The sequence below is a fragment of the Hemitrygon akajei genome, chromosome 1 (assembly GCF_048418815.1).
Source record: "Hemitrygon akajei chromosome 1, sHemAka1.3, whole genome shotgun sequence".
Taxonomy (NCBI): domain Eukaryota; kingdom Metazoa; phylum Chordata; class Chondrichthyes; order Myliobatiformes; family Dasyatidae; genus Hemitrygon; species Hemitrygon akajei.
This window is the reverse complement of record NC_133124.1, coordinates 190,938,284-190,962,179: the sequence shown is the minus strand read 5'-3', so window position 1 is coordinate 190,962,179 and position 23,896 is coordinate 190,938,284. Positions and strand designations below refer to the sequence as shown.

Here is a 23,896-nt window from a genome sequence, read left to right as displayed (position 1 = left end):
CAAAAGTTGATTCAAATTCAGGGCCAAAGTTGGGAACAGCTGGAAAACGGAATGACTTCACTCCAGAGCTACAAGCTGGGGGAAGTGAAACAGAGTATATTGGTGAGGGAACTGGTCAGAGGTAACTTTGGCAGTAATGAACTGCAGAGATGAAAGAGGCATAATCATGATTGGGATGAAACTCAATTCAGTGCTTACAGCATGGAACTTGCATGTCCTCTCTGTAACTGCATAGTTTGCTTCAGGGGCTCCCATTGCCTCACGTATTCCAAAGACACGCTGATGGGTTCGTTTTAAATTTCCCCTAGTGTATATGTGGATCGTAGGAGAATAGCCTAGGGAGTTGAAGGGCATGTGAAAATGATTACGTTGCATCAAAACAAGTGAGGGGTTGAGACTGATAGGATTGTTCTGAGTGCTGGAACAGACTTGATGGACTGCATGGCCTCCTCTGTAATAAGAAAATGAGAAGTAAAGTGTTCTTTTGCAAAAGTATTTTGTGGGAAAGCATTTTTGCTAGATCTTAACATTCAACCTGTGACAGTAATGCAGCTACTTCATCTTGATGGTCAAATACAAAGTACAGTCTCTGTTTTCTTGAAAGCTTCGTTCCAATTTGGGTGACATGCAGTAGTAGTTACAGAAAATTTCTACTATGATTTATTGATGTCTTTATTCATGGGGTAGAAGTCAGTGTAACTCTGACTTGTCTGTGTGTGATGTGGTAAACTGTTTGGCAGCTATCCTTATCATGATTCTTTTCTTCAGGTGGTGGCCAGCTGAGATCTGTAATCCCAAATCTGTGCCAGCTAACATTCAGGCAATGAAGCATCACATCGGAGAATTCCCTGTGCGTTTCTTTGGATCAAATGATTATTATTGGGTGCATCAGGGCAGAGTCTTTCCGTACTTAGAAGGCGACAAAGGCAATGTGTCAGATGGGCGAGCTGGTGGTATTAATGAAATTTTCAAAAAAGGTAAAAGTCATTGGTGTAAGGTGAGATTTTCCAAGATGCTGTAAAACTTTTGCCTCTTTATATTGCTTTATATTACCAGCCCTTGTCATAAGGTGATGAAACACTCCAATTTAAAGACTTCCACTCAGCTTCTGGAACCAGACTTCAGATTTATTTTATTTTGGTTTAGAGATACAGCTCAATGAACCATGCCACCCAGCATTCCACCTATTTAACCCTAGCCTGATCACAGGACAGTTTACAATTAACCCAGTAACTGGTATGCCTTTGGACTGTGGGAGTGGGGAGTCAGAGCACCCAGAGGAAACCCATGCAGGGGTGAACGTACAAACTCCTTACAGATGGCACTCTGAACTCCACCACGAGTTGTAATAGGGACCACTAATGGTGCTCTAGTTCTGGGAGGGAAGCAGGTAGCTCTTAATGCTTTTCATCTTGTTCTGTTGAGGAGAGGAGCTGACGTGCCCTTTGAATATTAAATGTATTTTCTAGTTGAGAATACCGCTTTACTGAATTCTTGATAGTTATTCTTTGAATTGGGTAGTTCATTGCATCTAAGTCTGTAGCAGTAACCTTTTGAACATTCTTTAATGGCTCAAAATAGAATGGGGAATTGAGTTGATCCCAATTTAAAAATATCACTTTCCTTCACTCCTAGCACTGGAAGAAGCTGCAAAACGATTCCAAGAGCTGAAAGCACTAAAAGAGAGCAAGGAAGCACTAGAGAATGAACGCAACGAAAAAAAGCCACCAGCATTTAAATTTATTAAAGTAAGTGTGGTGACTCAGAGTCAAGTCAAACTGACCTGCAAGGTGGCATTGATTCCATAATTCCAGTATCGCCCTCTTTGTTTTGCCCACTCAACTTATTCAAAACACTGCTCCTTTTGTCACAACTTGCAGCTAGATTGGTTTACCCACTGATGCTTTGCTTACCACCTGAACAGGCTTGAGTGAGGTGTACTTTTTTTAAATTATAAGTACGTCTTGGAATCCTTCCCTGGCATAGACCTCAATTCTCTCTTGAATCTGAAATTCTATCCCTAAACACCAGCCTGGCTATCTCTCACCTCCTTTAGCACTCTTTAAAAGCCACCAGTATCTAGATTGTGGTCATCTGCTCTAATATTCCTGAAAGTATTTTCATGTCACCCATGCTCAAAGAAACCCTGGTAAAATTGAAAGTAAATTGCTGACAGGGGTTTTTGATGGTTGTAGCAGAACCTGTACAAAGGAAGATATACTATTTGAGATGAATCATCCCAGTCCCAGGACACTGAGATCCAACCATCGTCAGCTCCATTATCAATGACTTGGTTTCTGTCATAAGGTCAGAAGTGGGAATTTTCATTGATAATTGAGTTATATTGAATTCAATTTACAACATCCCAGCAAATGAAACAGTCCATGCATGGGTGTGGGGCATTCAAGCATGGGTATCTAACATTTAAGTTCAAGTTATTGGACCGTACATGAATACCCAGAAATGCAGCCAAAGGAAACAACATTATTCCAGGGCCAGGGTGCAAAAGACAGTACCAGCGGTATTCACATTACAAGGCACACAGCGCATATAAAACAGCAGTAAAATACAGTATCTCAAAAAAAAATAGTCCAAGTCAGAGTCTGAATGTTGCAGAAGTATCTGGTATAACCATCTTGACTTCTGCTGATCAAACACTGGTGAGCAGCACCACTGGACACCAGGCCACACTGTCTCCAGCATTCTGTTGAAACACTCTCCTGGGTGGCTTGATGACCAAGGCCACACAACTTGCCTGCCACTTGCCAATAAAGCGGTAAATCGAAGTTACAGCATTCTACATTACCATTGTCCATCAGGGTCTTCTGAGTACAAGACAATCAGTCTCTTTTTAACTGCCCACTGCCATCACGCACCAACACCTCTCTGATGCATGTAGCAGCAGGATCTGCACTGTCCAACTCTTTCACTTTTTCTGTCAATGAGCAACTCCCTGATGGGTAGACGTGTAATATTTTAAGTTCTTAGTGTCCACCATGATCTTACAATCGTAACAAGTACGTTTTAAAAAAGACAATAACACCTCTAGCTGCGTAGAAGCTGCTTCATCCAAGCACATTACCATACTGCTGGAAGTATACATGGAAAGTGTCTGGAAGTGACCATCTACATCAGGAGAAAATCTAACCACCTACCCTCTGTTCACTGCCAGTACAATTGTTAAGACCCCACTTCAACATCCTTAGTGGGGTAGGGAGGATGGTGACATCATTGACCAGAAACTCAATGTGTTGTATAAATAGTAGGGCTGTAATAGAAGTCACTTGCTACAGGATCTCTTGACTTGCCTCCCAAAGTCTTTCTACTATACTGCAAGGCACAAGTCTAGAGCATAATGAATTACTGTCTATTCACTTGGGTGAGTGGAGCTCCAACGACACCATTCAGGATGCAGTAAACTGACTGATATTCATTCAATAATCTTAAAATGGTAATTCCTTCCACTACCTCCAGAGCTCTGTGTTTGTGGTGTGTAGCAGCTACAAATGTTGCAATGACTTGCCTGAGCTCTCAGAGAATCTCACAAACCTGCACACTGTATCACCAAATAAGAAAAAGGGGTAGCCGGTGCACAGGAACATTTCTCCTTCAGTTTCTCTCCAAGTCATACACCATGGTGACCCTGGAAATAGAATCATTAACTAGAGTGCAAGTTTTATGAAAGTAGGTTGAACAAGCTAGGGCTTTTCTCTTTGGAGCAAAGGAAGATGAGAGGTGAGCTGATGGGAGTACAAGATGATAAGAGGCATAGATGGCATTGATAGCCAGAGCCTTTTTCTTAGGGCAGAAATGGCTAGTACAAGAGGGCATAATCCCATAGATCTCAAGAGTTATTAAGTGAAGAGATACCCCTAGTTTAAAAAAAAAGGAAGTTTGGTGAGTTTCACTATAGTAGCTTGTTATTTATCCAAAAGGATTAATGATTCTATTAAAATGACTGACTCAAGAATGCTTTGTCAACACAGTAAATGTTTACCCATAACTTAGTGAATGTCCCCTTATAATTCAATATACTTTTTAAGCAATGATAGCTGCAGCTTTTTGGAATTTTACCTTGGTCATTTCTCAGGTTTCAAAGGTCAGGTGCTGGTTACATTTCACTGCCTTCTGTTCTGTGATCCACCTCACAGCTCGTTTCCCTCCTGCCCGTCTTCCACCACTCCCACATTTTTCTATGGGTAGACTTGTTTGTTGCAGTTGTAGTTCCCTGACTAATGTCAAATACAGCACAGACCATCTGGTTTTCATGGCCCAGAACTCCATTGAACTTTTAATTTAAAAAAAACGATAAACAAAAAAATTTGCCTTCAATTTGAAATATTTTAGTGGAGCGAGTCTCAACTTTTAATTGCTCATTTTAAATAAAACTTGTGCAAATTAATTAAAATGCTTTAATTGTGTGAATAAAATGTCCCACTTCCTCATGTCTTTTTACAACAGGCAAACAAGCCAGTTGGGAAAGTGCAGGTTCGCATTGCTGACCTGTCAGAAATCCCACGGTGCAACTGTAAACCCACTGATGAGAACCCTTGTGGGCTGGACTCAGAATGTTTGAACCGAATTCTGATGTATGAGTGCCATCCCTCTGTTTGTCCAGCCGGAGAGAAGTGTCAGAACCAGTGCTTCACCAAGCGATTGTACCCTGAAACGGAACTTGTGAGAACAGATGTGCGTGGCTGGGGCCTCCGCACTAAAGTAGACATTAAAAAGGTGATTTTTGTGATGCTTTCTTCAGTCTCGTCATAGCATGCAAATGAAAGGCACATGCCACTGATTAGTGATGTGTCCTACTGCATGGTAAGCTTTGTATAGATATTCTAACAAGGTCAGTCAGAGCTACCTTTTTCTGTTCTTAAGAAACACATCTGTCATTCTACCCTGCAGGGGCAATTTGTGACTGAATATGTCGGTGAGTTAATTGACGAAGAAGAATGCAGAAACCGCATAAAGCACGCTCATGAAGCCAATGTTACCAATTTCTATTTGTTGACCTTAACCAAGGTAAGAATGAATGACTTTCATTTTGTGGGATTACTGAAAGCTGGAATGGGAAAACATTAACACAATGGCTTTGGCCTCTAACATAGATGAAGTTTGCATTACTAAGGAGACAGAGGCAATACACTGTTTAAAAGACCATGGGAAATGCTTTCTTTTTTTTGTAGTATCTCAACTAAAGAATGTTCTAAAGAGCTTTCCAGCCAATAAAAGTACTTTCTGTAGTGTTCAATATCCTATTATAGGAACTATATAAATAATCTGCCATAACAAGTCCTCAATCTTAGTGTTCAGTATAGTGTTCAAGTATTTTCCACTGTGGCATTACTTTCATTCTTAATAATCCAACTTTATACTATGTCTCCAGAGAGCAAAAATTGCAGATGCTGGACATCTCAAAGAAAAACAAAATTCTGGAAATACTCGGGAAAGGTCAATGACAAATAATACTAACTCTACAGTTACAGCCTAACCTGCTGAGTGTCTCTTGTATATTTTATACCACACATTGTCAACCAAGACTCATTCCCCAAATTCAAAGCAAGGAACTGAATTGAGTAAAACCAGTTTTTCCACGAACACTACAAAATCTAGTGTTAACAATACAGATCGGCTTGATAGGCTCAAGTCACGACCTGGTGGAGCTGATCAGTATTTGCAGAGTTGTCATCAGGTGCTCCGGGAACACTGTGGAAAGGTGTACAGTCACAGAATACCAGTGTAGCTAAGTTGGAGACCATTTGGTTTGTCAGATCTATTGCAGCTCTGTGCAAGCAATCCCACAGGGCTGCGCTCTCCACATACTACTGCAAATTCTCTCCTTTTTTAGATTATCAGCTGAAATTTCCTCCGTTGCACCAACACATTCCCCAAACTCCAGCAATGGTTTACAGACCTTGACTACTTATCAATTTACCATACCCAAAATTTTAAATACCCCTGCAGATACCTCACAACCACCTCTGTTCCAAGGTAATTTTTCCAGTGTTTCTATTGCAAGTCCCTCATCTCTGCAGTCATTTTGATACACTTCTGCATTCTCTGCAGCTGAGCATTACTCGGTTACTGGGGAATGATGTCATGCAGACAGTTCATAGCGAGCTGGGAAAGAGACTTAAAATTGTCTAGGACGTTGATAATGAAAGTAGAGGAAAGATGGTACAGGAAGATTACTAGACAGTTGGTGCTTGTCATGAGTGAGGTGGGATCTGTATAAATTACATTATTAGTCAGCAGGAGTAGGACTAACATTCTTATAGGAAAACATTAGTGTTGTTGAGGAAGTGTTGGCTGTGGGCGGGAAACTGAATGCAGATTAGAAGTGAGCAATGGAAGCCTGGGAGTTGATGAGCAAGACTGATGAAATTATACAAAAATTAAATGACAGGGAAGTTTGGTGTTCCTTACAGGGGAATGGTGGAGTAATGATTAAGTAATTGGAGAAGTGGACAGAGTTTTGGACATTTGATTTAAAGACGCAAATTTGAATCCTACTAGGAAATTTAAATTCAAGAAATTAAATAAAATCTGTATTTAAAAAGAATATCTAATCTTGTTAACGGTAACCATGAAAACATGATTGTTGAAAGACCTGTCAAGGATCACAGATGTTTAGGGAAGGCAATTTCTTGTCTTCACTGAGGCCTACATGTGATCCCAAACCCTCGAATGTGTCTCTTTTGTTCGAAGATAGAAAGGGTGCAGAGGAGATTTACGAGGATGTTGCCTGGATTGGGGAGCATGCCTTATGAGAGTAGGTTGAGTCAATTCGGCTTTTTCTCCTTGGAGCGACGGAGGATGAGAGGTGACCTGGTAGAGGTGTACAAGATGATGAGAGGCATTGATCATGTGGATAGTTAGGGGCTTTTTCCCAGGGCTGAAATGGTTGCTACAAGAGGACACAGGGTTAAGGTACTGAGAGGTAGGTACAGAGGAGACGTCAGAGGTAAGTTTTTCACTCAGAGTGGTGAGTGGGTGGAATGGGCTGCTGGCAATGGTGGTGGAGGCAGATATGATAGGGTCTTTTAAGAGGCTTTTAGATAGGTACCTGGAGCTTAATAAAATAGAGGGCTATAGGTAAGCCTAGTAATTTCTAAGGTTGTGTTCGGCACAACTTTGTGGGCCGAAGGGCCTGTATTATGCTGTAGGTTTTCTATGTTTCTATGTTAAGATTAGCAACTAATGTTGGCTTTGCCAGGGATATTCACAGGACATAGATATATTTTTTTTAAATGTTTCAATGTAGTGAATAAACAAGGGCAAGGGTAGTTGTGGAAAGATTTCAGCAAAATAGCATGTCTGGCCATGGGGCTTTCAGACAAGATTGAGAGGGAAAGGAATGTTAACTGAGAGAAAAAGTGGGATTAGAGGAGTAAAAGATTGTTGAACTGAACAGCAAAAGGCACAGTAGCAAATGGAATTCAGTTTGGAGAAGTATATAGTAAAGATATTGACATGACTTTAAAAGTTTGGTGATTTTAATAAAAAGTTGGCAGTGTTTTTGATGGTTTAGGCTGCAGGGAGACATCACTATTTGCATACACAAGTGTAAATGGAGAATGGAAGTGTTGCATCTAAATAGGCCATCAAGCTGAAGTAGGAGGCTGGATGGTGAGTGGAATAGAGGTACAGTGGCACATGGAATGAACGTTTGCATTCTGAAGGTAGCTAGGTAGGCAGGCAAGGTAGTTAGGAAGGCTACCTGGCTGGTTTTCCTTTATAAAACAAGGCCTAGAACAAGGAAAGGGAGGTAATGCTGGGTAAAGCACTAATTAGATCAGATCTTGAGAATGATTCCAATTCTGGTCATCACATTGAAGGAGAAGCTAACTTAAGGGAGGTTTGGAGATTTATTAAGCCATGGGATTTTTTTTACAGTATGTAATTATTTTATGACCAAGGGCAGCTTAAGGGGTACCTAGATGAGGTGTAAAAACTGAGGGATCTGAAGTGAATAGTAAGGGCTTGAAAGCAGAAGTAGCAGTAAGCAAAGTCCACCTTTTCGGTGTTTTTGGTAGATGCACAAGTGAAGAATTAGGTGGGATTGGGCAAGAATAAATTTCACCCAGAATGTGAGAAGAACTTGGAATTTACTTCCTGAACTCGTCATAGTTTTTTTAGCTATGTGCTTGAAGTGCCTTGAGTTTGAAGTATGAGACCAAAAGAGAATAGGATTCAGCTGGAAGGACCCTTTCAGCTGCCAGGTTTTTCCATCAGGTAAGTGGCCACTGTCTTCATTATAAAGCTCTGCACAGACTGCTTTGCTGGTTGTCGAAGGTAAGTTAAACTTTAACTCTGGAAAACTGAAAGCTGGATATCATAATGATAACTCTCTGTGCAGTTCATACAGGAATGATGTGGGTGCGGGCTTTGTGTTGATTCCCTTTAGCTAAAGGCACGGTAAAAACAATGTTCATTTGTCTTTCCAGGATCGTATCATCGATGCTGGGCCCAAAGGGAATTTCTCACGGTTCATGAATCACAGTTGCAATCCAAATTGTGAGACACAGAAGTGGACGGTGATGGGTGACACACGTGTTGGTCTCTTTGCACTTTGTGATGTACGAGCAGGTGTGTTGACCGCTGCTGGAGATGGGCAGTTTTGCATAGTTGAAAATGGAACTTGATTCAGAAATCCACATATTACTGATTTTACTACTTTATATCAATATCTGTGAATGAATGAATGAACTGTAATGAGCTGGTGATAATGATTTTGGGTTATCAGTCTCTCATTCCTCCACTCTTGTACTGTAAGAATTGCCTACAGCATAAAACAACCATTGATAGTATTTGTTTCTTAGTATATCATTCTTTAATTAAATAACTTCTTAAGCCTTTCACTCCTACTGAGAAATAGGCTGCCAAGGAAGCCCACCAGAGTCCTCTGCCCTGGGTCAGTCTTTTAAGGTGTAGTCCATCAAAGATCCTTTCCCTCCCAGGGATGAGGTCTTTGGTGCTTCCTTCTTGTGCTTCTGTAGCACTGGGTTTTTGCGGGATGGGGTTTCTCACCCCATGCCCATCCCTCCTTTCATAGATGGGCCTGGGCCCGTCTAGGGCAGAGTTTTTAGTAGCACTGCTTCCTTTTAATTAAAGATTTTTTTAAAAATATGAAACTTTTGCATCAGTATCAATAGTGGTTGCATAGTTGGTTTCACTTCTTGCTATTTCTTTGAAGTTTTTGTTAATCTGAAGCTTTGTAGCAAGTATTGTACAGAACACTTGCAGGAGCTTTTGTAACTTAGTTTCCTGGGTTTCTGACCTTGCTTTGCTCGCTCCCCTCTACTCTCCTTCACCCCAACTCAACTTTCTTTTTGATCATCAGTTATACATTGTTATTGTGTTTGTGTAGACAGAGATTTCAGTATTTCAGGGCATAACTAAAACTCCAGCTTCTAGATAGCTAATTCAAGCTTGACTTTAAGTTGTATGTTTTCAGTCTTTTAAATAGATTGTGGCCTCAAGTGGTACAGGCTATTTGTGAAGTAACACCCCCTTACTTTATCTTTAGATTCGGAACTAACCTTCAATTATAATTTGGATTGCTTGGGCAATGGAAAGACTGTGTGTAAATGTGGAGCTCCCAACTGCAGTGGATACCTAGGTGTACGTCCAAAGGTGAGTGCCACAAGGATATGGCTAGGCTTCCCTTCGCATAAAGTGCAGTTTATTTCAGTAATGAATTCTTTAGGACTTTTTGGAGAAAAAAAGGTAGACAAAGATGTGGTGATGCAATGCAAGGTTTAAAAAGAGCTCAGGTGCTTTTGGGGACATTTTGGTGGGCTGCAGTCATGATGATCTATTAGACACTTGGCAGGGGCCATATTAAAGGAACTGAGATGTAAGTGGAGCAACCTTGTGAATGGACAGTGTTAGAATTGTGGGGCTTTGGTTCAATAGGTTTTGGGCAATCAATAAGTTTCTATTAATACATAAATATTTTTTCTGTTAGTACATAGCTAGTGTGCTAAAAATGAGACCAGAATTGGTGGTATGTTCCTTGTATGAGATGTGAGAACTATGGGAGACATCCAGTCTCCTTGCTAACTAAATATGCTCAAAGTGCACCAAGCTCCAGTTCCTTAGAGACTGGAGATGCAGCTGGATGACCTTGGGCTTATATTGGAAAATAAGGAGTTGATAGATGGGAGCTACAGGAAAGTAGTCACCCCTAAGCTGCAGCAGGCAGGTATCTGGGTATTTGTCAGGAGAGGGAAGGGGAATAGGCCACTGCAGAGTACCCTTGTGGTCAGTCCCCTCAGTAAGTATACTGCTTTGGATACTGTTGGAAAGGACAAATTAATGGGGAGTTCGCAGTGACCTGATCTCCGGCACTGAGTCTGTCTCTGTGGCTCATAGGAAGGGGGTGGGGGGGGAAGAAGGTAAGTGTAGTTAAAACATAGAAACATAGAAAACCTACAGCACAATACAGGCCCTTCAGCCCACAGCTGTGCTGAACATGTCCCTACCTTAGAACTTCCTAGATTTTATCCATAGCCCTCTTTTTTCTAAGCTCTATGTAGCCATCCAGGAGTCTCTTAAAAGACCCTATTGTTTCCGCCTCCACAGCTGCTGCTGGCAGCCCATTCCACGCACTCACCACTCTCTGCATTAAAAAAACTTACCCCAACATCTCTGTAGCTACTTCCAAGCACCTTAAAACTATGCCCTTTCGTGCTAGTCATTTCAGCCCTGGGGAAAAGCCTCTGACTAACCGTAGGATCAATGCTTCTCATTATCTTGTACATCTCTATCAGGTCACCTCTCATCCTCCGTCACTCCAGGGAGAAAAGGCCGAGCTCACTCAACCTAATCTCATAAGGCATGCTCCCCAATCCAGGTTGTGATGAGGGATCCTACAATTAGAGGAGCAGATAGCAGGTTCTGTAGGTGTGACAGAGACACCCGGATGGTATGTTGCCTCCTAGGTGCCAGGGTCAGGGACGTTTCAGATCTGGTCTAAAGCAGGGGAGTGTACAGCCAGAACTATGGTACATATTGGGTCCAACAGAATATAGGGAGTTTGGTAGAAAGCTGAAAAGCAGGGACCTCTGGATTGCTGCCTTTGCCATGTGCCAGTGAGAGAAAGAAAGGGATGATCTGGCAGCTGAATGCATGAATGCATGATTGAAGAATTGGTGCAGTGGGCAGGGTTTCAAATTTCTGGATCATTGGGATCTCTTCTGGAGAAGGTAACCTGAACCCAAGGGGGACCAATATCCTTGCGGACAGGTTTGCTAGAGCTGTTGGGGAGGATTTAAACTAATTTGGCAGTGGTTGGGAAATGGAGTGATAGGGCTAAGGATAGGGCAGTTGGTATACAACCAGATGCAGTGTGTAGAGAGACTGTGAGGAAAGATGGGCAGCTGATAGGACAAAATTGCAGTCAGTGGGATGAGTTGAAATGTAACATGGAGCCAAAATCAAAAAGGGTGATGAATATAGGACTGAAGGTGTCGCGTTTGAATGCACACAGTATACGGAATAAGGTAGATGATCTCGTAGCACAGTTAGAGATTGGCAGGTACGATGCTGTGGGCATCGCTGAGTTGTGGCTGAAAGAAGATCCAGTCGTGGCTGGATAATTTCCAGGTATACACATTGTATTGAAAAGACAGGCAGGTAGGCAGAGAGGTGTGGTATCATGTTGGTTTAATAAAAAAAAGAAATGGAATCAAATCCTTAAAAAGGTGATATAGTATCAAGAGAAACAAGAAGGGAGGGTGGCAGAAGGACAGAAATGAGGTCAGTTAGCTTTACTTCAGTGGCTGGAAAGACGTTGGAATCTACTATTAAGGATGAGGTTTAGTGGTACTTGGAGACTCGTGACAAAATAAGCCAAAATCGGCATGGTTTCCTTAAGGGGAAATCTTGCTTGACAATTCTGTCGGAGTTCTTTGCGGAAATAACAGGCAGGATAGATAAAGGAGAGTTAGTGGATGTAGTTTATTTGGATTTTCAGAAGGTCTTTGACAAGGTGCTGCACGTGAGGCTGCTTAACAAGGTAAGGGACCATGGTATTACAAGAAAGATACTGGCATGGGTAGAAGGTTGGCTGACTGGCAGGAAGCAAAGTGTGGGAATAAAGGAACCTTTTCTGATTGGCTACTAGTGACGTTCCACAGTGGTCGGTTTTGTGACCCTGCATGTCAATGATTTAGATGAAGGAATTGACAGCTTTCTGGCCAAGTTTGTGGATAATATAAAGATGGGTGGATGGGCAGAAGGACTTGGATTGGGAGAATGGTCAAGGAAGTGGCAGATGGAATACAGTTTAGGGAAGTGTATTGTCAAGCACTTTACTAGAAGGATTAAAGGCATGGACTTTTTTTCTGAATGGGGGGAAAAATCAAAAATCAGGTGCAAAGGGATTCTCTAAAAGTTAAGTTGGTGGTAAGGCGTGCAAATGTAATGTTACCATTCATTTTGAGAGGACTGGAACACAAAAGCCAGGATATAATGCTGAAGCTTTATAAGGCATTGGTCAGGCCAAATGTGAGCAGTTTGGGACCCCTTATCCTAGAAGAGATATGCTGGCATTGGAGAGGGTCCAGGGGAATGATCCCAGCCGTGATGGGATGATGGCTGAATCCCGTTCCTATGTCTTGTGGACTAACATGGACTCTTGTACTTTTATTTTTAAGCTTGTCTTTAAATAGATCCCTATTTTCCCTCTGACAGCAGAGGTGGAGAAAGGTTGGGTGGCGACTCTGTGGTTTCCTTTGCACCACACTTTCTGTTTTTCCAAACATTTTTTGGTCTTGGCTCCATTGCTGGTCAGCTGCCTCTTTCCAATAGACATTCTCCATGAATGAAGCAGGACAGCTAGTGAGAATAACCTACTTGAGTAAGGAGACAGTGTGGTTTGAGGTATTCATGTGGCCCCAGCAAGTGATGAAAATCAATAAAACTGCTGAGAGCTGGAAATCAGAATTAGAACTAGAAAATGTTTCAGACACATAGCAGGTCAGGTAGTATTTGTGCAGGGAGAAAAGGAGCTATTGTTTTAAGTCAAATACCATTAATTTATTTTAGCCTCATGTGTATTGCTGGATTTCTGGATGGAAATTTTATTGTTCCTCCCCTCTCTCCAACCCAGCAGGTAACAGTAAGTTAGTTAACCAAAGGAATGTTTCAGTGAACATTTTTGTGAGCCTTGCATGTTTAACAGGAGTGTTCACAATTTCCTGGGGCTGTTTCATGTCCTGTAAGTATAGATCAAATACAGTAAATATATTTTGTTTTTGTTCTGTAGCAGAAACCTTATCCCATTAGTGAGAGATTTATTTGTAAGACATAGAACAGCTGCTGGAAATGGTAGCCTGAAGTGCACTTTACCGCAGCCATGCTGCCTGTCTTGTATCCTTCATTTGTGACATTTTGTTGTAAGATGTTCTCTCCTCTAAAGCCAGTTTTCTGTGTTACCTGTAGATGTTGATTTGTTGCTGGGCTGTTACAGATTCTTTGTCTGTAGATAGCTTCACTATTGAGCCTGATCTTTATATTTTTAATGCTTCAGCAGTGACAAGTCTCCTCTCTTTTGTTGGGAGCAATTGTCATTTCTGGCATCTTCATCTTGGCCAAAAGTCAAAATCGATTCAGATTTAAAATCCAACCCCTCTTATTTTGTGATCAATTGATATTCTGTACTCTACAGTCAGATGGGATAAGTAAAAGTGACATAATGGTCATCATATACAAGGGCTTGAAGGGCCTGTTACTGTGCTATGTTCTATATTCTATGAACTATGCATGTCAATTTGATATGTTGTTCATTGAATATAGAACAGTTGTCATGAACATTAATTTCTCTGTTTTGTTAACCACTTACCTCTGTCCATTTCTTCCCTTAACCCACACACCCCCATTGGGGCAACACAGTAGCATAGCGGTTAGTGTGCCACTGTTACAGCTCAGGACGTCCCGAAGTTCAATTCTGGTGCTGTCTGTACGTCCTCCCCGTGGAATGTGTGTGTTTCCCCCACGTGCTCTGGTTTCTTCCTAAGGTCCAAAGATGTACCGGGAAAGTTAATTGTCCTATGGTTATTGGGGGTTTGTTGATGTGGCGCAGCTCAAGGGGTCAAAAAGGCCTACACCATGCAGTATTGCTAAATAAATAAATCACTCATCTTTTCCCTCCCTCATCCTCTCAGTCTGCCATTATCCACATACTTCTCCCACTGGTTCCCCTCCTCACCTTCCCTTTTCTCCATGGTTCACTGTCCTCTTCGAACAGATTCCATCTTCAGCCCACTTAACGCTTCCCAGCTTTTTAACATCATTCCCACTCTCCCCCTCCTCATTCGCCTACCACAGCCCTCATTTGCTTCCATCTGTCACCTGCCAGTTGTTGCTCCATCCATTCCCTCCAGCTTTCAAAGCAGGCTGTCTCCCCTCTTCCCACTTCTGATAAAGAGCCTCGACCTAAAATATCAACTATCCTTTTCCCTCCATAGATGCTGCCGACCCACTGAGTTCTTCCAGCTTTTTGTGCGTTGTTCCAGATTTCCAGCATCTGCTGTCTCTTATGTTCTATGATGTATTTTGAGGGTCAGCCTATCTCAGTAACAAAACGGGAAAGTTTTGGAAAGAGTGCAGAGGAGATTTACAAGGATGCTGCCTGGATTGGAGAGTGTGCCTTATGAAAATAGGTTGAGTGAACTTGGCCTTTCATCCTCCTTCACTCCAAGGAGAAGAGCTAACCCAACAGAGGTCTATAAGATGAGAGGCATTGATTGTGTGGATAGCCAGAGGCTTTTCCCCAGGGCTGAAATAACTAATACAGGAATCATAGCTGTAAGGTGCTTGGAAGTAGGTATCGAGGGGATGTCAGGGGTAAATTTTTCACACAGAGTGGTGAGTGCGTGGAATGCACTGCCGGCGACGGTGGTGGATGCGGATACAACAGGGTCTTTTAAAAGACTCTTAGCTAGGTACATGGGGCTTAGAAAAATAGAGGGCTATGCAGTAGGGTAATTCTCGGCAGTTTCTAGAGTAGGTTACATGGTCGGCACAACATTGTGGGCCGAAGGGCCTGTAATGTGCTGTGTAAATTTCTGTGTTCTATGTTATAAGTCAGACATGCAACTGCATTGTTCACTTCACAGGAGTGAGCTTCAAAAATCCTGATGTTATGCATGGTAAGAAATTTTTTGAAACTCTTTTGACTTTGCACCTCAGACTGCTGCTGCGACAGCAAATGAAGAAAAGGCAAAGAATGCAAAGAAGAAGATAAAGAAACGCAAAACCAAGATAGATGTCAGAAAAATGCATGAGGACTATTGCTACCGTTGCTGTGACGGAGGCGAGCTGGTGATGTGTGATAAAAAGGATTGCCCCAAAGCATATCACCTCTCTTGCCTTAACTTAACCAAACCACCATTTGGTAAGTATTAAGTGCCCGTCTGTTTTATTGTAATGAGATATAACAAAATAATTACTACTGATACTCTATTCCTCTTTGGCATATGCTATGTACTTTTATATATTCTTCTGAACTAGAAGAAGCCTTCTGACCCGTTGAGTCTATGCCATCTCTCAGTACTCATCGGGCCCATTCCAACTCACTGCAGCTTATTCTCTTGCTCATCAGCTGCTCTTATGATCCATTAATCTACTCACCAGCACCAGGGGCAGTTTACATTGGCCAGTTAAGCTGTCAGCTAGCCGATAGCTTAATTGGGAATGGAGGAGGGAACTGTAACACCTGGAAGAAACTCCGTCACAAAGAGAACATGTAAATGTCATTCAGTGCCAGAAGCCAGAATTGAACCCCTGTCACTGGAGATGTGAAGCAGCATCACCGGTTCTGTGCCACTATGTTGCTGCATGGAAGTGATCTGCATATGAAAGGTGCTACATAAAGGCACACTGTTGTGGTTATAGGTGGCCACCATGGCCCTGGCTGTCGCAGTTCTGACATCCGTTTGTACATTCAGTGCCCCAAACGCGGCAGCAAAACTGTCCGCTTGAATCTTACTGTTCTTCGTGTGAGGAAGTTATCAGAGCAGTTTGTTACAAATATATTCTCCAGTTATTTGTATTTTGTTATTGAAGAAAATGCAGATGACAGCAATTTTTTTTTGCATTTTCACATCTTACTGTTTTACAATGTTGCTAAAACCAGGCTTTTGTGAGAAACACATATTCAAGAATTGTGAAAAGCCATTCATCACAGGCCATCATTCATTATGTTTGGGTGTGTTCTGGCTGTGAATTGTGTAAGTGTTGAAGTAGTAAAGACCATGATGAAGCTATTTGGGATTTTCAGGAAGCATTCTTTGTTCAGATATAGTAACACAGGAAAAAGCAGTGATAGGCTGTTCAGCCCTTGGCTGTTTGACAGGATAATGGCTGATTGAGCCATTCTTGCTCAATCCACATATTCCTTGGGTCTTCTGCATTCCAAAAGATCTGTTCATTTAGCCCTGTAGTTTCTGAGCATCCACACCCCTCGGGTAAAGGATTCCCACTGTGAAGAAATTGTTCTTGATTCCAAATTTGCAATTCTTTATTCTCCCTGGTTTTGTACCTGCTAATTAAAAAGAAGGCTCTTCAGAATCAACCTTGTTAAACCCCTGAGGATCCTTACCTGTTTCAACAAGATTATTCTTCCAAACTTAGAGAAAAGAAGTCTAGTTTAATCATTTCCTATAAGATGGCTCTCTTGTCTGTGATATCAATGTGGTTCCATTATCGAAGCTTTTGTTTATGAAGGCTTTGTGGAACTAAGTTTGCAGTCTGTTGCCCATACCAATGACAAAGTAATGTGGTGTGGTGGTTGTTTGAATGCTGACATCTATCTCAAAAGTGTCCAAGGAGGGATGTAGGAATAATCGGCACCTCTATGGGTGTCTCTTGTGGCATTCAACAGGGCTTCTAGAAAGAGCAAAGCGCAGATTAATTTAAAAGGTTCATTTATTAACAAAGTACGTATCCATATACAACTCTGAAATGAGTCTTCTCCAGATAGCCACAAGACAAAAAAGGAACATGGAAGTCATTCGGAGAGAGACATCAAACTCAGCCCCAAGTGAAAAAGAACAGCACACTGATCATCAACCCTCCCCTCGGATCCCCCTCCCCTGAACAAAATGGAACAGAACAAAGCCCCTCCCCTTAAAAACAAAGCAAAAAAAATGCGCAAAGAAACACAGAATGGAAAAACCACAAGTCTGAGAAAGTTCATAGTCCATAAACACAATAGTCCAATCCATAACGCAGAACCACAGTGACATCCTCCTTCATCGTTGAAAGAGAGGGACAGCACACAAGGGGCCCACCCACCTGCCACTGTGAGCCACAGAACAATAGGCCGCTCACAGACTCATTCTCAGCAGCAGTCAAAAGGAAGGCAGTCGGCGCTGAACTCTCACTCTCCTTCATTCACCTCAATGTCTCAGTCTTGCTCTCCGCTTTAATCAGCGATCAATGGACATTTGAATCGGTGAAATAGATTTGAACTTCAGCTTAAAGTTTCTTCACCTCGAGACTGTCCAAGTGCGCGCTCGCTTCCTGGAATCTTGAAGACAGCGAAGTACTGGATCACTCAATCGCAGGCTCTAACAGTCACAGAAACACATTTTAAGGTTGCCTACTAAGTTAGTGGGTACTAAATGAAAAGGGGCACTATTTGCAGTCGAGAATGTGAAAGTCAGTAACTCCAGCACAAGGAGGTGGTGGGAAGAAATGGTGTCCTTTTTGTTATAATCTGTTAATTGATGACACAAAACTGCAGGTGATGGAATCTGGAGCAACAAACAGACTGCTGGAGAAACTCAGTAGGTTGAACAGCGTCTATGGAGAATAGAAATCGCCAATGTTTTGCTCAGACCCTTGTATCACTCAGAGTGGAGAGGCGAGATGGCCAGTATCATGAGGAGGGGAGTGGGGAGACAGAGGCTCAAGGTGGCGTTAATATCTTCGGTCAAAATAAACTGTTGTATTGCTAATGAGGACAAAACATGGTGGTTCAGTGTTTGGTATGAAAGCTCCATTTTGTCTTCCTGTGACTTCACTCTATTGTCATCTTGGAAGGCAGTGAATGCTATTGGAGCTTGTGTGGAGAATTGGATACACACAGTAATTGGGATAATGATGTGCATGATCGCTGAAATAAACTCATTGCCTGGGAATGAATGTATGAGATGCCCATTCCATTGTAATGGGTGTGTGGGATGGAGACCAGATTAAGGGTCTCAAGACAAAGCATTGTCCAGTGGGTTCACATGAAGGATCTCAGTCCAAAATGTCAACTCTTTACTCCTATCCATAGATGCTGCATGATTTGCTGACTTCCTCCAGCTTCTTGTGTGTGTTATGTGTGTTGTCCATTTCCCTCCACAGATACTACCTGACCCACTGATTTCCTCCTCCAGCAGCTTGTTTGTTGCTCCAGATTCCAACATCTGCAGTCACTTCCATCTCCAGCTTTTTGGAGAAAGCCTGGTGCCTGGAGGCAGTGGTGATATTAATCTACAATGCTGGACTGCTGTGTGTAATGGGTGCTGGGATAGATAATCAACTTTTAAAAAGAAGATGTGGTGGTGAATAGGTGCAGTAAATTTTATTTAAATGTTTCTTTTTCTCTCCCTTCACATTTTTGCTTCAATTGTAGGGAAGTGGGAATGTCCCTGGCACCACTGTGATGTTTGTGGCAAAACATCCGCTTCCTTTTGTGACTTCTGCCCGAACTCGTACTGCAAGGAGCACCAGAAGGGAGCCCTGACTACTTCAGCACTGGATGGTCGTCTCTGCTGCTCTGAGCATGACCCAAACTGCCCGGCAGAATTTGACTTGTCTTCCTCCGTCAGTCTTCAGAACAACTTGGCGGCTGAGGATACCAGCGAGGAAACCAACGAATGAACTTTTCCCAGTGGAGACGAGTTTGACTGTAATATTTATCAGGGTGACCTTTAGTATTCCACGATAAAGGGCTCTGGGGATTGTAAATCACGAGGTGGAAAACTCAGAGGTATTGAGGGAGTTAGTAAAGATGACCAAACGATTGTTTTGATGTTCTTTTGGTTTAGTTAAAAAAAAAATTGTGGACACCTTAATGTGACAAAGCTGGTAATTACTCCTTAAGAATTATTGTCACGATTGGAAAATGGTGTTCTAATTGTTTTTTTATTTCAAAATTGCAAGTGTATTGTTGTACTTGTGTCCGATATTTGATGTCTGAAGGGAACCTCGCCTATCTCCACTAAAACCAAAACCTAAGGATAATGTTATGTAGCTTGTTTAAATATTAAATTAACCACAGGTTGTGGGGAGGTTTGGGAGAGGGAAAGAAGACAATGGACAATGAGGTTCACTGGTTGGTTGTGATGGGATATGGGATGCCCACTCCCTCTCCAGAGTCTCTAAAATGGAAAGTGGATTTTGTACAGCACTTCATTAATTTTACAGATCTTGCAGTGGGCCAGGATCTGCTAGATGGGATTAGGGGAATTTAAAATCCCTGTTAGAAGTGGTGAATGGGTTATGAGCCTCAACATCTGCAAGGAGAAGGAAGGGAATATGACGGGTCTCGGCCCCAGGACGGTGGGCGGCAGCTGCTGATGCAATGGTTTACTTGAGGTTCGGAAAACGCAAACTTTTTGTTTTGGGGCCTTGGATGTTCACCGATATCCAAGTGTGGAGAACACCTCCAGATTTACTCCAAATTACTTGTAATATTTACAGTCGTATTTTCTCCACATGTATAAGTGAGCATTCTAATTCGAGTTTTGCTTTTTGAAGTTCATTATGTGTTCTTGGCACTACCATTATGGCTACAGGTTGACAGACGTAATTTTATTATTTTTATACATTTATATGTAAAAAGCAAAATTATGATAGAAAAATCCATGTTTTTTTTAAAACTGAAACTTAAAATGTCATCTTTGTTCTTAAGAGGATGAGTGTTTTATGAACAAATAAAATACTCAACTAATTGAAAGTATGCCTAGAATCATAGAATCATTATTGTGCAGGAGGAGGCCATTTGGCCCAATGTACCTGTGCAGCTCTCAAAGAGCGGTCTTATTCCCCTCCCTTTCTCATTATTATATCTGCTAACACCACTCTTACAAAAAGGCCATTCTTCTCTTTTTTTATCTCTCACACAAATGTGTCATAATTTTGAGTAAACTGATTCTTAAACTCTGAATCTATGATTCTATGAAGTACCTCTGTATATAATGAGCATTTAAATATATGTGTATATCTAAAATAACCTTACACCTTTTTTCATTCAGATACTAGAACTGGTAGAATAAACTTGTGATTTTTGTTTTTCAGCATTATTCACATGTTATATTTAATAGCAAAAAAAATTCTCCTCATCCATTGCATCCAAATGTTGCAAGTTCAGGGTATCCATTCAAAAAAAAATTTCTAAGTTAAACTGCCGTTTCTCCAGTAGCTAGTCTTTTTGATGTTTGTCTTTCCCAATTCTCCACCTTCCTCTCAACTTTCCGTTTCCCCTTTGAGTATACCTTCCACTGGTTGCTGAGTCATCATTGAATGACCCCTGCTTTTGGTGATGTTCTGAAATCCCTAACATTAACCAAGAACTGTTCCTGTGAACTAACCATGTATGGTCAATGGTATAAGTTGGATAGTGAAACGTGGGACAACTGGGAAAATATTTTAGTAAGCTTTCATCAAAAGCATTTGATTTCTATCTCAGGCTTTTTTGTGACTATATATAAAACATCTTTGTAGAACCTAGCTGATTGAAGAAGATGTATTCTTGATCTAGTTCCAAACAGGTCTGCACTTGTAAGTAATCTCCTTCCTAAAACTTTGCTGCATCTTTTCGTAGGCTGTGCCCAATCTGATACTGTCACCAACTTCAAGACTTAGTGAAACAAAACGAACATTGTGCTCTGACAGTGGTGGCGGGCACTGGCCCTCTTCATTGCTTCTGTTCAGTTTTGATTCAAGCTTTGCATTGTTGACCGATGTATAAACACTGCATTTGATTTTTCACTGTTTTGAGCGACAATTGCTTCTTTTCTCGATCTACTGCATCCCCCTTCTCTGCCCTAATTCCCCCTCCTCTTCCTCCTTCACACTTTATGGAAAGACAGCCTTAAGTTCCTTTTTCAAAACAAGTCAATGGAAGGTGCCACATTGTCCTTACTGGATTGTGCAGCCCTTAAGTCTCTAGATAAAGATGCTCCCATTTGCCAAGTTTGATAAGTCACCCAGCCTGCATCCACAGATCTCCTGACATTATGGGTTACTGTGGGTTACAGACAGTTGATTCATAACACATCTGGAAGCAGGAATGAATATCTCCTCCCACCCACCACCACCCTGATCTCATCACTGAAAGTTCAACTGGGTAGAGATCAGATAACTTGAAAGTCATCCAGCACCACCATATTTATTTCTGTTATTGGGAAGTCAGTCAACATGGTATGGGCAGATTTACTGTAGGAGATTATGGTCATAAGTGGCTTTAAATTAGGATGGCTTGTCAGTGATCCCACATTCATCTGGTCATAATGTAAACCACTCTGGATAGCCCAGTGGCAGAAGTTCCAAGAAACAGCTCAAGGCCTTAAAGGTTGGCTGGCCCCTTTGTTAATATAGATTCTACCAATTTCTCCCCACCAACTAGCTTGGAGCACCAAACTAAGAATTGTAATGTCTGTACTTGTGTTAAGCATTTTACTTTGTTGTGCAATTGTAATATTGAATACACTACACGATGATGCTGTTGTGCAATGCACCACTATACAAGTGAGGGTACTTGTCTGCCTTGAAGGTGGTACTTTTTTTCTTTATTTTCCCCATTTAGAACTAGTGTTTTCATTTAAATATGGTTTTTTAAAATTAATTAATACCTTTGTGAATAACCTCATTTAAAAATAAGACCTTTACAACAAATGAATGTGGCTGTCTGGGCAGCACTTTTGTAGTGACATGATGTACAGTCTATTATGCTAGGCAGACTTTCATGGGTAATGTGCTGAAACTGGGTTGTGAGTGGAGGAGATCAAGGAATGAGGATTGGCGTGTGGCTAAGAATAAACCGTAAAGTTGTAATAGGAGAAACTGATCCATTTTTAGCTCTCCATTCCCACCAGCTCCTTGGCTTACTGACTGCCTAGCAGAAATAATAAACAAAATGTATTTTGTGTTTGGGGGAGGATGTAAAGAGTCAACTTTCACATCTGATATTCGGAATCCTTGTCTGCTGTCTCGGGCAGACTTTAAAGATCCCGTAGAACTATACGAGTTCTCCTGTACCCTATTCAATGTTCAATCAATATCACTGAAATGGAATGTATGGTTAATACCACATTGCTTGTTATTATGGGATCTCACTCTGCACAAATTTGACTGGCACCCTTCCTATATTAAAGCGGTGACCATAAAAGTACTTTCTGATTATAGAGTGCTTTGGGATTTCTTGGAATGGTGCTACAAGTCTTTTTTTAATTGAACTTGATTCACACAGTCATTTGAAAAACCTTTCAGTGGGTCGATAAAAGGAAATGCACCAGTGGTGGATTATTTTATTTCCCCCTTTTCTTAAAACTTCACTTTTTTTAAGTGTGTTGCCATATGTGACTAAATGGTTGGATTGTACGTCATGTGACACTAACTTTTCTTTGACTGTTGTTGACTGTTCTGGTTATATCTGTCATTATAGGATGTAAGAATTTCCATGCAAAAGCTCAGATCCTGTCTCCCTCCTATCCATCTTTGGAAGAGGGGTATTTCCAAGAATGTTTACTATTTTAATTGTGAATGGCTGGTATCAGATGTGCTGGCAAAATCAGAGAGATGTTTTATAACATGTGTTGTCCTTAATAAATTAAATATATTGAAAAAAAACTTTGCAAAGGATTACAATTGCCTTGTGGAATGGATTTATAATAAACAGTTGTGGTTAATACAGTTTTACCAGCAGAAGTGTGTGAGCCACTTGGGTAGTTTGACAAGTTGTTTCACTCTTCTTGTGTGGATAGGAAATATTATTGCTCTTAATCAGGTGTGAGAGTATAACTTTCCTTCAAATTATATGATAGGAGCAATACAAATCATGCATGTAGGCTAACGTGCAGTGATTGTCACTGTCAGAAAAGATTTGCGGTGCAATTACTTACATTATTTAATTTAATAACTCAGGTCATACCAGCTCTCAGACTGATTCCCATCATTCCCGATTATTCACTGTAACCCATCACCTTTCAAGCCACCCTCCTTCACTAGAGGTATTTTACAGTAGCCAGTTATCATACCCACCAGCATGTCTTTGGGATGTGGGAGGAACCTGCATCAGCCAGGGGAAATCCAAACTCGACACAGACAGCACAGGAGGCTAGGCTGGAACCTGGATAGCAGGAGCTGCGAGGTGCCACCATTACCTGTGGCTCCATTGTACTCAAAGTAACAAATCTATTCTATTCAACCATTACACTGAGTGACATTTTCTGAAAGTGCATTGTTCTGGTCATAGCAGAGCGATATTGAAGAAACAAAGTCTTTGAACTCAAAGACCTGAGGCAGTTCTGAACTGTTGAGTTGCACCCAATTGAAGTGGTTGATGCCTTTTCCTTACTTTGGTCTTGGGTAAAGTTCCAAATAAAGATGACATTTATTGTATATTGACTGATGGGCCAGAATGATGGATGCAAGGGGTGTGCTCACCACACTGAAGTATTAGCACAGTCACAGTCTCAGGAGGCCTGGCTCAATTCACAGACTAGTTCCATGTGAGCCTGGCATTGTCCATTCCATGTGGATTTTTTTGATGGTGCAAACAAGTAACTGAAGTGGTGAAGCCTTGTGAATTGTTGTTCCATTTCAAATCGTGCTCTGATTGCTGAAGGTTGCCAAGAAAGTATAGGTAAGTTATAAAGTAATAAATCTCAAA

The 23,896-nt window shown here is 41.4% G+C and overlaps 1 protein-coding gene across 4 annotated transcripts in view; it reads left to right on the top strand.

The window, feature by feature from the left end:
• nsd3 (nuclear receptor binding SET domain protein 3) overlaps positions 1 to 22,866 on the top strand; it is a 98,600-nt gene extending 75,734 nt beyond the window's left edge. For all 4 annotated transcript variants that reach the window (XM_073057863.1, XM_073057854.1, XM_073057873.1 and 1 more), the window contains 8 exons: positions 769 to 977; positions 1,636 to 1,748; positions 4,462 to 4,731; positions 4,906 to 5,022; positions 8,448 to 8,589; positions 9,530 to 9,636; positions 15,199 to 15,403; positions 18,635 to 22,866. In XM_073057863.1, the coding sequence (XP_072913964.1) occupies positions 769 to 977; positions 1,636 to 1,748; positions 4,462 to 4,731; positions 4,906 to 5,022; positions 8,448 to 8,589; positions 9,530 to 9,636; positions 15,199 to 15,403; positions 18,635 to 18,882 (1,411 nt within the window). In that variant the 3' untranslated portion in view covers positions 18,883 to 22,866. The remainder of the gene's footprint in view (positions 1 to 768; positions 978 to 1,635; positions 1,749 to 4,461; positions 4,732 to 4,905; positions 5,023 to 8,447; positions 8,590 to 9,529; positions 9,637 to 15,198; positions 15,404 to 18,634) is intronic.
• The last annotated feature ends 1,030 nt before the right edge of the window (positions 22,867 to 23,896 follow it).